The sequence below is a fragment of the Homarus americanus genome, unplaced genomic scaffold (assembly GCF_018991925.1).
Source record: "Homarus americanus isolate GMGI-L3 unplaced genomic scaffold, GMGI_Hamer_2.0 scaffold30535, whole genome shotgun sequence".
Classification (NCBI taxonomy): Eukaryota; Metazoa; Arthropoda; class Malacostraca; order Decapoda; family Nephropidae; genus Homarus; species Homarus americanus.
Window position 1 is genome coordinate 2,257,109 of NW_024732440.1, and position 16,371 is coordinate 2,273,479.

Below are 16,371 nucleotides of genomic sequence, written 5' to 3' on the forward strand. Positions count from 1 at the left end.
TATAAGTAACTGGACATTTCTAATTTTTTACTTATCCCATTACTGTCCCATTCTACATTTGTTTACCCCCCTCCCCACTCTTTCTTAGTATATAGTACAAGGTTTTTCTTTGTGCTCCCGATGATAACAGATGGTGAGGTGCACATCATTAATCTCAACTTCCGCAATGTGCTGTATCGAAAGCGGTTCAATCAACCAATCAAGAGCATTAAATTTAGTCCTGATGGGAAGCACATTGCTTTAACCAAAGAAAATGCAGGTAAGACTTCAATACCTTGTTAACTTATACTGTACAAGAAGTTCTCATTTATCACAAGGAAAACCCTTATGGTGTGTGAAATAGTGATAAACAAACCTAACTTTTTCATAAGCAATGTATTAAGGCAGGTAAGTGTACCTGGCCAGGAATTTTAGAGGTATTTGTGCTGTTGCTTTGTACAAAAACATTTTAATTTTTTTTAAAAACATGAAGTTCTTAACCAGGCCAGAAATCCCTTATTTTTGGCTTATTTTTATCATCCGTTTCCTTGAAGTGCTAGGAGAAGCTGTGTTGCAAATAATAAGCCTTAAGTATGACTATATAACACCTTGATTCAAAGTTTGCAGTAAAATGTTCAAATCAACCACGACCGGCCACAAAGGTTTCTGTATCTGAACTCTCACCATAATATTTCTTCAAGTCTTCAAACAAATTCTTGGGTTTTCCTGAATAATCATACTAATTAGCACATTTCATGGACTTTGATCTTCAATTCATATATTTAAACTTTTTTCTATATTTTCCATTACTCCACATCTGCAATGAGTTACTGTATTTTAGTAGCAGTTAAAGGTGTCACACCTTGAGCATATTTTTCAATTTTTCTCCTTTCTCATGAATTGTTCTCACTGACGTGGAAGGCAGGCCAAAGACTCTGGTGATATCAACATCTCATTTACCAGCATCAAAATGCCTTAACATATCTCATTTAACCTCTAGTTAAAAAAATTTCTTGGTTTTTATCACAAGGGGAATAAATATCACAATTATCAATCGCTGGGTGTTTTCCAATCATTTTACAGAATTTTGATAAGGTTTTAACTCTAAACGAATGAGCTTAAGCAAATATTGCGATGGGTAGACTTACTCTGGGAGAGGATTTGGCAGAGGAATATATTGGTGACGGTAATCAACATTCGAAGGCCAGTGTTGTATAAAAAAATTCATCAACAGTGTATAATGAAACAATGTATGACAAAGTAACATATAGCAAGGTACTGTAAACCTATACTGTACTGTATTCACCTTTAGGCATACAGTACATTTAATCTCAAGTTATTCCATGGTTGTAATTAGGTGAACTGTTACAGTGTAGAGTACTGTCTAAATGTTCTGTGATCCATGGGAATGTGATTTCATAGTGCTGTCGAAATTTATTAAACCAATATTTGTTAATTACCTCCCCACAGTGTTTGTGTACTGTGCTCCGGGCACCAACAAGCGAGTGTTTGATCCGTTTGTTATGGAGAGAGTCTTCCATGGTGCTTATGATGACACAACTTGCTTGGACTGGTCTTTTGATTCCAGGTTAGTTAAAATGCATAACTTTACTATTTTTTATGTTGATATCATTTATGTGAAAGGAAAGATGTATGTAACTGGTGTGAGAAGTAATATTGCATGGCAGTGACACATGGATGGCTAAAGAGGATGACATGCAGGCTTGAGCGACCTGAAATGAGAATTGTGAGGTGGATGTGTGAGGTGATGCTGAAGGATAGGAAACCCTATTCTGAGTTAAGGCAGCAGCTGGATAATAAGAGTATTGGCAAAGTTTTGAGTTGACGTAAACAAAAGATCTCTGGTAGCAACCAACAGTTATTAATCCAAATACCTGATACAGTATCTGGAACACCTCACTGAACCTTCATTTCAACAAGTGTACTTGTACAGTATGTACTGTATATTCTAAATGACGTCCAGTTCTTTCTCTTTTGCTACTTATTTTCCTATTTTTATTTTTGCTCACTGAATAGCTATCTTGTTTACTTTAAAAGTGCAAGTTTTATTTTATTGTACTGTACTCTAATTTGACTGTTTATCCTAACTTAGCTTAATTTAACTAAAGAGTATTGGTTATATAATATATATTTTTTCCCATCAGGGTTCTTGCAATTGGTTCACGGGACATGACAACACGTGTTTGTCCCTTCGGGAAATTTAAAAATCTGCAAGAATATTCCATTGGTGGCAACAAAGACACAGTCATTGCTGTGTTCTTTGAGGAAAAGACTTTAGGTTTGTGTACGGTGAGTAGCTGTTACATTATGTATGTTGTAGTACTGTACATGTCATCCATTTTTTTTTTAATTATAGGCTAATAGTGATCTTTTACATGTATTCTTTACAAACATCTTGCTAGAATTTACCGTGATATCAATTTATCTGACACAACTTGCAGAAGAGTACCATAACAATGTCAAAAGGTGGAATGGCATACCTTTTAGCTGAGGGTTGTGGTCCAATATAACTTTGGTACAATGTTTGACATTTTCATAATTTGTAGTGTCTCAGTGAAAACACAAGGTATAGTACAGTTATTTAAAAATAAGTATCTCTCCACACACGGTGTGAAGCCTTATTGGATCATGGATGATAGTTATTGGGATATGCATTTACTTTGGTATATACAGTAAAACCTCGCTATGGCTGACCCTGCAAAGGCGGAACCCACTTAAGCCGGACAAAATTTATTTGCCAAAAAAAAAAAAAGTTGGACATAATTTGTTTTAAGATGACGTGTCCACCATAAACCACAATTTCAAGGGAGCAAGGCGGACAGACCTCGTGACCCACCCACACCACACACTCGTAAACAAAGGAAGACGCATTATGCGCTCGGTCATAAATTAGCGTCGCTCGTAATAGCAACACTTTTGCTCTCTCGGTCCGTCAATTGTGTTTTATTGCCATATAGGCATGGTGAACTTTATTTTGAAACTCATTTGACATTACCAGTAATGTGATTATGCTATAGGCTGATGTAACATACAGTATATATTTTTGCATTATTATTGAAAAATTAGACAATAAACATGGCCTCTAAGAAAGTGTTTGGTGCCCGTAAGGGTGGTGAGAAGGTTAAGCCTAAAACCTTATCAGGGAACAAAAAGTTAAAGGTGATTGAAAAGCTCGGAAAAGGTGCTGCTCCCCCGCAAATATGCACTGAATATGGAATTTCAAAGCACTCAGACTCAAAGAGTGACTGCAAGCCTCTTATAGTCAGAGGCATGTCCAGCTGGATCTGCCTTACATTTTTGGGGGTAAGTGTACAGTTCTTTGTGTACATTACTTTTTTTTTTTTTAAACATATATATCATTCATGAAAATTGGATACATTGGTGTTGTACTCGTTTTTTGCTTGAAATGGAGTTATTTATTTATTTATTTTGTTTTTAATTTGCTCCAAGGCGGATAACCTCTTATCCCGGACACCCCTCCCTCCCAATTAGTCTGCCTTAGTGAAGTTTTTCTGTAGTTTAACATAAGTAATACAATGTGTATTCATTTTGGCGTAATTAATATGATGTTCGGTTACAAAATGTAGTAGGATCAGTACTAGTATGGATTATAGCTTTTTAAATATATGATTTTTTTTTTTTTTTTTTTTTGTGTCAACAGGTTGGTGCAGATGGTGTTGTTACCATGTGGAACTGTAGTGTTGATCCTGATGGTCTAATCCCTGAAGAAGATCCCTATAAGGCCAAGGTAAAAGAAAAAGAGGAGGAAGAAGATGATGTTCCTCCCACACAAGAAGAAATTGAAAAGTTGAAAATGAAAAAAATTAAAAGTGATGGTATGTATAATGCCTAAAGAGAAGCAGTTTGTTGCCAGTTTCCCCAACAACCTTATTTTCACTTTCTGCCCTTGAGAATTTTTCTCCTTGATGAAAACTGAAAGCTTTAATGTTAGTTAATGAACATGATGAACAGGAAAATGAAAATTTGTATTTAGATATATAAATACAGTTATCTCGTGTGTTATGATTGAAAATAATATTTAATAAAATGTGGTTGGAGGGAATATACTGGTAAGTGTGTATACCTAGCAAAGTCCTGATGCAACTGTACAGATGTGTTGAGATAAACAGATACATAACTCTCACTACTGCATCCTAGGTTTAGTCCCAAGGTTGGATGTGAGAGGGTAGGACCTGACCAAACATCACAGGTTTTCTCTGGGTATTTCGGTTATCTCCTGTACAATGGAAGTTGTAGCAAAGAATAGCTGACTGCCTGAACAGCTAGTACTGTAAGCTCTTGTATTTCGCAAGAAATATTGCGGGAAAATTGCGCCAAATTCAAATACATAGACTAATGGTAAAAATAACAATATAGACTGGCCACTCTTCATCAACCTCTGATTTTTCCATTTATAACCTCCAATTGATACAAATTCTGCCTTAATTGACCTGATTGTGCTTTCTGGAAAACCAGTAATCTTTTTTATCTCATTAGTTTTTAGGCCTTCCTCAGGTAACTTAATCACGCGCTGCTTATCCTGCTTCGAGTACTTGGCAAACATAACTCCCTTACTACAGTCCCGCTTCTCCCTTTCCGTATTGGCCGCTTATGTGGGTCTGTCCCACCAGCACCAGTAGCACCCCCAGTAGAGGTAGAGGTCATTATCTTGACTCGACAAGTGGTAGCACCACCAAAAAAAGCACACAATAGCAGCCCGGGTGGTCAGTAGGATGGCGCAGGAGAAACTGGTATGAGGACTGTGACGTCATACAAGACGGTGGCCAGCTGTTCTGTCTCGTGTCCCATGAAATGATTGTCAAATGGCAATCATTTATTTATTTTACTTATTACAATTATATTTATTAACTGTATTCTTCACATATACTGGTACAGTATAAAGGTGACGCATTTCATCCGGGCAGTCATGTAACTGACTCAAGAGAAGTGTTTGGCTGCTGCTTGTATGCCCTGACGTCACCCAGTGGGAGGAAGAGTGCGGCTAGCCAGTTATCAAAAAACATACTTATGCTGCAACATAAAATATTACAGCGTTCAGCTGGCTGGATCTCACATTCAGCTGACTGGATCTCGCGAGACTCACAATATTTTACACCAAATAGAAGACTTGGTTACATTAGGTAGTGCTTGCGAAATTCAAAAACGTGAAATGAAATCGCGCGAAATATGAGATATTACTGTAAGCACATAAATGGTGGAAATAATATATATAAAAAATATCTAGCTGTCAACTGTGGTACAATACCATTAACATGCCTGGCAGCACCATGCTGCAGCTGTAAGATCTCACTTAAATGAGTATCCTGTAGATTTTCAAGTATGTTTTTGTCTTTTTTCTTAATAAAATAATGTCCTGTGTAATTTTTTGTTCAGAGAGCAATATGGAAAATAATTAAGTAATTATAATAGAGGTGCCTGTATGTAGATATGAGTTAGCACAACTTTCTTCAGCTTCAGGATCAGAATATTATACATCTGCCCGTACAGTATTGGGCTTTCAGCTCCAGCTAAAGCTGCCACTGAACTTCAGTTTTTAATTTGATAAGAATTTTATTTTTTGTTTTATAATTATTATTTTGTTTTATTTAGTGAATTTTATTTGAATATGTAATTGAGGTTAGCTGGAAACACGACGTTTCTGCCATTGTATTTGCCTTCCACAATAAGGCCACAATTGTCCATATGGCTTATGTCTGTTGCTGCACACAAAATAACAGAAACATGTTCATCCCCCCCTCCCCCCAAATATATATATATATATAGTATTGTTTATATACATATAATTTTTTTGCCATTAACAGACTCCCAGTCGATTGAGAGAATATATTACACACGTAATATCCGGCTCTTCTTGGCTCAGCACTTAGCCGCCGCTCAACAAGTGCGTGTAACTGCTGCTCAATATCATAAGTCAACTCGACTGTTAGTTGTTGCATTTGGAACGGGGGATTTTCTGTTGATGGACATGAATGACAAGGGTGCCTTAGTGCACTCACTAAATATATCTAAACAGGTATGTTATCAAAGATTGTTTACTGTAGTTCATAAGTGATTGATAATTATAATGGGCCACATAACTTAGATTCTCTTTTGTGACTTATTTTTAGCTTTTTGCAAGTGACCTGTGAGAACATTACTCTGTGCCCTTCAGAGAGACTATATGATTTAATGACAGGCAAGACGATCCAGGCAGTAAAACTGGATAATTAGAAGTACTATTTCTTATCAATATGGTGCTTAAACCAAATCAGTGGTTGGCTCAAACTTGGTGAGTTTTCAGGGTTACTTAACCAAATGGATCATCTTTGGTTCATTAGCGTATTAGTTACTTGCCGGGTTCTCCTGCTGACAATTCACCTACTTCTCATGGTAAACTATACTGGTGATTCTGTTTTAACCCCTACGTGGTTTCCATATAATAAACCTAGATACCTCACTCTGGTTACCAAAAAGTTAGTTTCTGTTTTTTGCTGGAAAAGGTAGTTAATGATATCTAAAATCATTTGAAATAGTTAAAATGTGGCAACTCCAGTCTCATGTTGGCAGACTCATAGGAATTGTTGTGTAGCATCTTTGTTTCTCGGGGAACCAGCCCCGGCATTTTAAATCCAACTTTGCCGTGAACTCTGCATGACCTGGGAGACGTATCACTCTGAATTTACTGTATATTATTTTATTTTGTTATTTCCATCTTTTTTGTATACTAGACATGTCATTATATAATACTGGATAGGTAGGTGAATAGAAAAATGGAAATCCAGCATATTTTTTTTAATTTACTTACATGTGGTAATTCTAAATGGAATGCGACTTAGAGAGGGGCCACTGCTGCACAGCAAAAATGCTGTACTCAAATATGTAGATATTATTCAATGAGGCAATTTTTAAGAGTCAACCACGTACAGGTTAAGAGGATTATTGTTAAGAATGCACATTGACAGACTGTGGTCTGAAATCTTGCCAGTTTTTGACACTTACCCAAGAAAGGTTCAGATAGCATTATTGGAGAAGAACTTCACTTTATATGTTCAGGTGGTGAAAAGATTTTTCCTATCACCAACCCACTTTTACAGTGGGAACTGGGTATTGTGTGTAGGACATTCAAGTGCCATCTTTGCTGGCAAGGCTGAGATGGCACAGGGATGTGGAGAGAATGGAGGGGACCAATTGGGTCAAGAGATGTATAAGTTTGAACATGGAGGTGGGGGTAGAGCTAGGGGTAGACCAAGTATGACATGGGGAGAGGTTGTAAGAAATGACCACAGTGATAACCTGAAGAGATAGGCTGCTAGAGACTGTGCAGGATGGAGAGCTGTCATCAGGTAACCACTTCTAAACCATGCAAGGATGGAAAATGGCCATAAAATGGTGATGATGATTATTCCAGTTTCCCAAACACTGTATATAGATATAAGGACTACTGAATTTTCATTTATATTGATAAAGTTCTTCCTAGGATGTGGTTGAGAACATTAAAATATGTCTTCTAATGAATGTAAAATATTGTGATGGTAGCACTTTTAGTCTACTTTGCATTTATTCCTTGTCACCACTGACTGGGAATAATATCTATCCATCAATCTGTGTTTATGCTCCAATGTTTTTATGTATTATTTAAAAAGTCATGAAAAGAATTAGTATGAAGAAATTTTGTTGAAAGCTCAGCAGTATTGTTAGGATGTCTACTTGTCATGTTGAATTACTGGCAGGCTGAAGGTTCCTGCCTGTGGTACATATTATAAATACATATTGTGGTGTCATAATTTCATAAACAGGACATGCCCTTGAGGTTCTTTTATTAATTTTATGAATAATATTTGGAACAGAAGAACCATCAATAGGATACATGGTAATTTCTCTGCCTCACCACAGGTCCAGCCAATACATTTGAATACAGTATGTTCAATAAACCTGTAGGTTGTGTTTATACTCATCCTTTTCTTAGCTAGTTTCACGACTTGGTTGAGTGTTTTTTTTTTTTTCTTTTTTTTTCAGTTTTAATTAATTTATTTATTGCCTGCAGATTGGTTCCAGTACCTTCTTAAGTTACTCCTGTAACAATTTTATTTTAAATTTATAAGTATCTTTATTGTTTTTTGTGTCTTGCTTTCAGACAATCACAAGTGTAGCCATGAACCCCAGTGGTGACTGGATAGCACTGGGGGTGTCATCATTGGGACAGCTTGTTGTCTGGGAGTGGCAGAGTGAATCTTTTATCCTCAAACAACAGGTAAAATCTTGACATCACTGTGTATAACATCTCATTTAGTAAACAAACTTTACACATATAATTTATGTGGTGATAAAAATGAATCAAGATATTTTTCTTTACTTATAGCAACATCCATCTCCACAGAGATGTACTGTAAAATTTATAATATTACTTAATTTATATTCAGCTATTTTGTATGTGTTTGACTCAAATTTAATTAAATGTATAATACAGATATTTTTTAATGAAGGAACGGGCAATTCAGTTAGGCTTTGACGAGTGTTATCTGTGGCAATGGAACCTAACCGCCCGATTTCCCATAAGCCTTTACCGGTAGTCTTGCCAAAGCACGGGATTTTTCAGGAACCTAACCCCTGCAGTTGGTGAGGGACTACTGCTTAACAGCTTTTGGTGAACTTAACATAGGTTGCATCATAAGTGTAATTGATGTCAGCTGTCCCAGTTTGTGAAGTATCGTTCAATAAACCAGATAGGTTTTACTGTATGTGGGGAATAAAGGATGCAGAAATTGTTGTGTAGCGAACAGATCTGGAGCTTCACAGTTGGTATGGACATATTGAGAGAATGGGAAGTACCTGTAGTAGATTGGCAAAAAGTATGCACCCTGTACAGGTATAATTCAGAGGTGGATGATGGGAGAAGGAGATGACCAAGGGAGAGATAGACAAATGGGTTGATGTTCACAACAACCCCATACAATAAAGACGATAGAGACACATTTTGTCAGATATTATACCTCTTTTAATGTTTCGTATGATAAGTTGACATACCGGGTAATTAAATTTACTTAGGTTGGTCTATCAAACTCCCTGGATTTATAGCATTGCTTGACCGATTAACTGTCATCTAGTCTAAAGGCTTTTCAGTACCATTATCATCTTACTAAATATGAATCTTGTAGCCAGTGAAATGAGGCAGAACTGGATATTTACATTAATCTAAAGTTAGACTGATTAGTTAATAAGAATACCTAAATGTGGTTAGCATGATTTTTTCCCCTTTTTTTTTCAGGGCCACTTCAACAACATGAGAGTTGTGATATACTCCCCAAATGGAGAGAACCTGGCAACTGGTGGTGAAGATGGAAAGGTTGGTGACTTAGTTTCAGGTCCACAGGTTAATAGTGAATAATATGTGAGATGCTATCCAGTAAATGACTTCTTTACAAATTCCAGAGAGGGCATATTGTTTAATGGTAGATACAATATCTTAGCTGAGTGATTCAGCCAGGTAATGTTCTGCTTTGAATTGGCTTTTATCCATACAGTTGCTTCAGGGCTCTGACTACTTATATCTATTTCTAATAAAGATATCGAGGCTCTATGTCCAGATCTTCAGCCATTTGCCACACAATTATCAGTGCAATAAGTTACCACTTAATAAGTAATATGTATTCATTAGATGAATTCTTATTCAGTGAGACCCATTTTCCCATAGGATCTCATACTATAATCTGAGATGTACTCCATCCCAGAGAATTTTGACCTGAAATTCTAGCCTAACAAGACTAAACATTGTTTTAGTATACTGTACTGTACTGTACATACCAGAATTGAAGAAGAATGCCGAGCTTTGTTGGTTGAAGGTGTGTAGATGGTTAGTGGCGTCTTACTTTCTCTCTCTCTCCATTTTGTTGGTTCATCATCTGTTTGCTTTTAGTACTGCACAGTCTTAGGGACTATTTTAATGACATACCACAACATGGGAGGACAAACCTCTTGTACATTATCAACTTGATAGTATCGCTGACACCAGCCCCTATCATCGCAGCAATGAACTTAAACAAAGTGGAGAATGATCTTGAGATTTACAGTAATATCTCCATGAGCCGGAATCCCTCAAACCCAGAACTCTCCGATAGCCGGAATTTAAATTTTCTCGGAAAATCGTTCCCAAAGCTGGAATTTTCCGTAAAATTCCGGCTTTGGGAAAGATTTTCCGAGGGGCACATTTTCTGGAAAATTCCGAGAAAATTTTCACGATACCCGGAAAATTCCGGGGATGGTGGATTTTTTCCGGCTTTGAGAGAGTCGTCTCATTACCCGGAAATCTCTCATTCCTGGAAGTACTCTGCGCCAATTGTTCGGTTGTATTGAGTTAAAGTTCAAAAGTCACAGCACCATTTAGATCAACAGAACACTCAACAAATAGAATACTGTATACATAACTGACTGTATCCTTAATGGCTGGATATTATAAGTACTGTAGACTTCTGGAGTAAATAACAGCCACAACTGTGCTAGGAAATAATGCCGTAGTTTGACACTCAGCCTGGTTTAGTATTTCATCTGACTCCTTACAAGATATCAGGATAACTCACATATCTGTCAACTCCATAAATCTTTCACTTGTTGTCCTATCAACCTCATCAGCTTACTTGTATAAAGTATGTCACTTAAAACCTGTCATGAATATGGGTGAATAGCGTCTAGTTATGTATTTTATAAGTCATGAGGACAAAGAATCACAGTTATTTAATCCCCAGAATAATTTTCTTTGTTTATTGTGTTCTTTTCATTTCAATACTTACCGTATATAGTTTATAGTTTGTTCTGTTTGTATTACTTTTTTTCCTTTCTTGCAACCATTTGCCTATTATGAAGCAGAGTGACTAAAATCAGGAGCAAACACAGACTCTCCCTAAATTCATAACTATAGTATTCATTTTATGTAACAGTCCCAAGATATCACCCTGATTTATTCCTGTCTCTTGATTCAACTAAGTATTACATAATTAAAGTATAATTTCAATATGTGTTTAATATTGAAATTATTTAACAGGTTAAGATGTGGTCAACTTATTCTTCATTTTGTTTCGTGACATTCTCGGAACACACAGCAACAATCACTGGTCTTACATTTACGCAGAGTGGTCGGGCCATAATATCTTCCTCTCTTGATGGTAAATATATCTTGGTCTTTAATCAAATTTGTATTAATTGGAGTATCTTTAAAAAAATTATTAGTATACAGTAGAAACTATAATCTTTCTTCCAGAATCAACAGAAAACGCGCACATTTTAAAAAATTTCCAGCTTATTCTATCCAGCAAAACACCCAAAATTTAGTGGCTCCTGATGTCCATCTGCTTCCCAGTACCATACAGTACCTGAATTTGGAGTAACACATCAAGCCATTGCATTGACAAAATAAGTGTTGTTTTGCCTTTCTAATGACTTTTAATAAGAGACAATGAAAATGTTTTACTAAATAAGTAAATATTAATACTTTTGAATACTCTTTCTATATATGTATAGGGTCCATAAATCAAGATTTGTAATTTTGGATAATGTTATACTGTACTAGCTTTCTGGAGTTCATACACTTTATTACTCTAAAAACTGGAAAATTCCAAAATCCAACACTACATGTGTGTGTCCTCAGGCACTGTGCGAGCATTTGACTTGATCCGTTACCGGAACTTCAAAACATTGACATCACCACACCCAACACAGTTCTCCTGTGTTACTGTCGACAGCAGTGGGGAGTTGGTCGCTGCAGGTGGCCAAGACAGTCATGATATTTTTCTCTGGTCTTTGCAGACTGGCAAATTATTAGAGGTAAGTAATACAAGAATTAATGTTAAATTTACAATAATTTTTACTTGACTTGTACGTGATAAAATTATATATCCTTCACTTTATTTTCACCACATTTGCTCTCAAACCCTTTGACTGTATGCCTTTCTTCCATATCTTAAATTCTCCACAGCCTCTCATTGCCCACTTTAATACTTTATGTAGTTCCCTGTAAATACTCTCACTAAATCTACAAATATAAAGTACTATACAGCTTTTATCTCCTCCAGGTATTTCTTTTGTATATACAGTGATCCCTCGGTTAACGAGCGCCTCGGTTAACGAGCGCCTCGGTTAACGAGATTTTGGTTAACGATTTACCTTCCATAAGATTCTTAACTTCGGTTAACGAGCAATCCCGCGATTAACAAGTTTTTTATGAGCCAACTTCAACATGTTTTCGCTTGCATTTGGCGGTCCACCAGCTGTAGTATTAGTCCGCCAATACAGTAATCGGTTTTAAGGCTTAAATTCCTTACTATTTTAGTAAATATCAAGAAGTTTATACTATTCAATAATTTTAAAAGTGTAATATGAACTTTTTTAGTCATTTTAACAATTATTGAACACAATTGAAGGTAAAGAAACTAGTTTCTGGCGTGCCATCCAGCCTGTTAACACACCAGACAAGCGTTAGTCTCTCTCTGTTTTCAGTGGAGGTAACATCTTGCTTGAGACTCTCTTCAACTAAATGCTTTTTTTCTGTGTTTCCAAGCAAATTATTGGTCATTTTGAAATTTATTTTACATATTGACAATATATAGTGCAGTGTTGATGTAAAGAAAATAATCTTGAATTACACCAAGAGAACTAAAATTTTATGGGTGAAATGGTGCCATGGGGTGACTTCTCTTCCACTCCAATGCCTTCTCTTCTCCCTTCTCCTCCACCCCCATTCTAATTCCCATCATCATCATCCAGGAGCCTTCTACATACACACCTCAAAGTAAGTGTACTTTTCTACCTTTTTTGTTGAATTTAGACAATTTTCGGTGAGCTGGAACCAATTACCCAAAAACCCATTGAAACAATGGTTTCGGTTAACGAGTTTTTCGGTTAACGAGCAACCTGCTGGAACGGATTGTGCTCGTTAACCGAGGGACCACTGTACCTGGCCTTAAATGTTGTCTCTGTTGTCCCCTTGCAGCATGAACCCAAACTGTATTTTGTTTATGTTTGGTGTACATTCACACAGTACCTTACCTGAAGATATAAGAAATTATTATTATTTTATTTTTTTATTGTTTATTTGCAATTCCTGAAAATCTCACACCATTTTAAAGGATACTCCTACTCAAGTAACATTTTTTATGAATAATACTTTCTTAGTTTATGAACAGCTGCCTTATGTGTGTTGTTGCTGTACAGGTACTGAGTGGCCATGTGGGACCAGTAGTAAGTGTTCAGTTCTCAAAGGAGCCGGGCAGCACCATGATGGCTTCAACAGGGTGGGATGGCACAGTCAAAGTCTGGGATGCAATTGCCAACACAACGGCCAAAGAAACCATTGTACTGTCTTCAGATGGTAAGGTTTTATAAGTACAATATTATATGTCATATAAAGTAAATTTCTTCCAGTTTGTGGTTTACTTATGTAAGTCGTTTGAGTTTATGGTAAAAATTAGTTTGGGTTCCAGAGTCCTAGATATTACCCTAAGCTTCACTTAAACACCTAAAAAATTTGTCATTTTCCAGTGTTATAATTTCTCATGAATGTGCCATCATCTTCTCTATGTTTTTGTTATATTTTCACTTACTGTTCTGCCAAGCTACATTCAGTTATGCAACTTCACAGTGGGTGATGAACTGGATCACAGAGTACCAGAGGGAAAGAAATTCCATAATGGGTAAATTGAGATACATTTGTAGACAGGAATGTTTTAGGTAAGGCACAAATGGGTACAGATATATAAAGTGAAATGGTAAAGCAAACATATTTGTTGGGATTTGAAGCATGAACTCTGGATGCAAGAGGAAGAAGTTAATAAAACTAATACTGATATTCTTAAAAGCAAAGATGCACAAAATCCAGAACACTGAAATAGACTGGCATGTAAAAGTGAAAGGAGTATTGAAAAGGGTTTGCAATAATGGTATTTTTTTTTTTTTTTTTTTGGAATTAGCCCACCCAGGCACAGGTCACTGACCCACGTCGGGGCCTGGGGGGCAAAATAATAATAATAATAACAACAACAATAATAATAAAGAACCACAAAGAAATACAAAATGAAAAATAAAATCAAAAGTGAGGAACAATATATGTATGTTGTGTTGTCAATAGTAAGAGAAACAATTGAGACCCTGCAATTGTGTGTAAATGAGGCAGAAAGTCAGATCAGCAACCTGGGACTTGGTCAAAATTTTCGTGATGCCATGTGGCAGCAAGATCTACCATAGACAACACATTATGCTTCCAATATCTTCCCAGGCGGTAGTACCTCCCTGTTTGGTAGCTGCCTATTACCTACTATGGAAGTGTTGAGAAAATGAAAATGTATGATTAGTAAAAAAAAAAGGGGGGGGGGGTAGGTGACTGGAAGGAGAAGGGAAGACCAAAGTGGAACCAGAAGGATAGGCTAAATGATGCATTAAGAACTGGGATGGACATGAGGGAAACAGTAATGAGTAATTAATGGTAAAGCATGGTATGGTATTAAGTGGTTTTAGGTGGTGGTTGCTGGTGGATATACTGTTGCTGGGTAATGGTGGGTTGTGTGAAGGTACAACGATGTACTGGGTACATATCTTGGTGGCTTATTTTGGAACGGTAACACCATAGCATTAAATATGTTATGGTATTGAGAGTGAATGAATGGTACTGACTGAAGAGTGTGTCTGTGGTTGTACAGGTTGACAACCCTTTATCCTAAATTCCGAAAACCGAAAAGCTCTAAAAACCGAAAGTTTTTTGTGGGGCTTTTTTTTTCTTTTTTTTTTTCTTTTTTTTTTCCAACAGGGATTATTAGCCCAGCCAGGCACAGATCACTGACCCACATCGGGGCCTGGGGGGCGAAAATGTAATAGTAATAATAATTATAATAATAATAATTATTCATAGTAAATAGAAATTTTAATAAAAATACTCCAAAATAAAATAATAATGATTACAATAATAATAATAAAATATAATTAATAATAACAATAATACTGTAATAATAAAATTATAATAATACAGTAAAGAAATACAAGAATGAAAAAATAGATCAAAAGTGAGAAACACGACCTAGACCTATGAATTATTATTATTATTATAATTTTTATTATATTTTCGACCCCTAGGCCCCAATGTGGGTCAGTGATCTATGCCCGGGTGGGCTAATAAAAAAAAAAAAAAACACCTAACCATTCTGAAAACCGAAAAATTCCGAAAACCGAAATGCCTCCGGCCCCAAGGATTTCGGATAAAGGATTGTCAACCTATACTTAATTCTGTCTTGAAACGTGAATCAAAATCTAGTAATTGTAGGGACCTCAATTATTGTAGTTGGAATCTTTTCTTCAGATCCTTGGTGATATTAAATAATTTATCTGGTGTTGTTTAGAGATTAATGTATTTCTAACTTTTAAGAAATAGTAATGATATATCATTAATTTTTATAAAGTTTTTATGTTCCATGATATCAATCTTTTCTAGGAGATTGTGAAACATTTACATTTTTGCAGGTCTTTGTGTGTGTTTCCGCCCTGATGGAAAACAGATAGCTGTAGCTTCTATGGATGGGCAGATCACCATGTTCAATCCATCAACTGGGCAGCAAGAAGGCAACATCACTGGTAGAAATGACCTGGGTGCAGGCAGGGCTGATGCTGATAAAATTACTGCTAAAAAGAATCTTGAAGCAAAGTAAGAATTGGTGTTCAAAGAATTTACTACTGTATAGAAGTGTAAATACTGTGCCTGCATTGCATTTTTTAACTAATTTTTATTCACATAAAACAATGAGGCTATACCAAAAAAAATATATCTGGATGTTTGTCTGTCTGTCCTGATCTGTAAATCTTGTAAAAATGATAAGATCTCTCATAAATTAAAATGTAATAAAGCTTCGTAGAAATGATGTAGTCAAGATATCTGTTGATATTACCTTAGAGTGACCGGACCACTAGAAATGTCACAATCACGGTGGTATAGACAGTTTTTACTAATACTCTCTCTAGAGGTGAACTCATTCGTCCTCTAACTAATTAATGCTAACCTGTCCTTGGTCTATAATGTGGTCTTCTCTGAGCTGCCTATAACGTAGATATACAGGTTTGATTTTTAAAGTTTCCTGCGCTGTCTGAAATAGCCCAGAATGATTAATATAGTTAAAATATGACAAATGGCAACCTCTCAAAATATGGCATGGGTATGAGGCTTCCCCTTTGTGTTGGCCTCAATATTTTTTTCACCATGTCGATACGTTCATCTTACAAAATGATTCCCCAGATTCATAACATTCTTTTTCGACCATCACCTGAAAAATAGTTATGATGAATAAACATGCAGTGACAAATATCAAGACCCAAATTATGTTGCGAGCAGTGATAGCAGAAGTA

General features: G+C 36.2%; 1 protein-coding gene across 1 annotated transcript in view; it reads left to right on the forward strand.

Annotated features, from left to right (window-relative positions):
• The window catches only part of LOC121868753 (periodic tryptophan protein 2 homolog), a 30,681-nt gene that overhangs the window by 2,791 nt on the left and 11,519 nt on the right, over nt 1-16,371 (forward strand). The window contains exons 4-14 of the mRNA XM_042369634.1: nt 131-259; nt 1,450-1,567; nt 2,145-2,289; nt 3,662-3,836; nt 5,823-6,034; nt 8,135-8,251; nt 9,266-9,343; nt 11,036-11,156; nt 11,639-11,814; nt 13,201-13,357; nt 15,496-15,676. Of these exons, the coding sequence (XP_042225568.1) occupies nt 131-259; nt 1,450-1,567; nt 2,145-2,289; nt 3,662-3,836; nt 5,823-6,034; nt 8,135-8,251; nt 9,266-9,343; nt 11,036-11,156; nt 11,639-11,814; nt 13,201-13,357; nt 15,496-15,676 (1,609 nt within the window). The remainder of the gene's footprint in view (nt 1-130; nt 260-1,449; nt 1,568-2,144; nt 2,290-3,661; nt 3,837-5,822; nt 6,035-8,134; nt 8,252-9,265; nt 9,344-11,035; nt 11,157-11,638; nt 11,815-13,200; nt 13,358-15,495; nt 15,677-16,371) is intronic.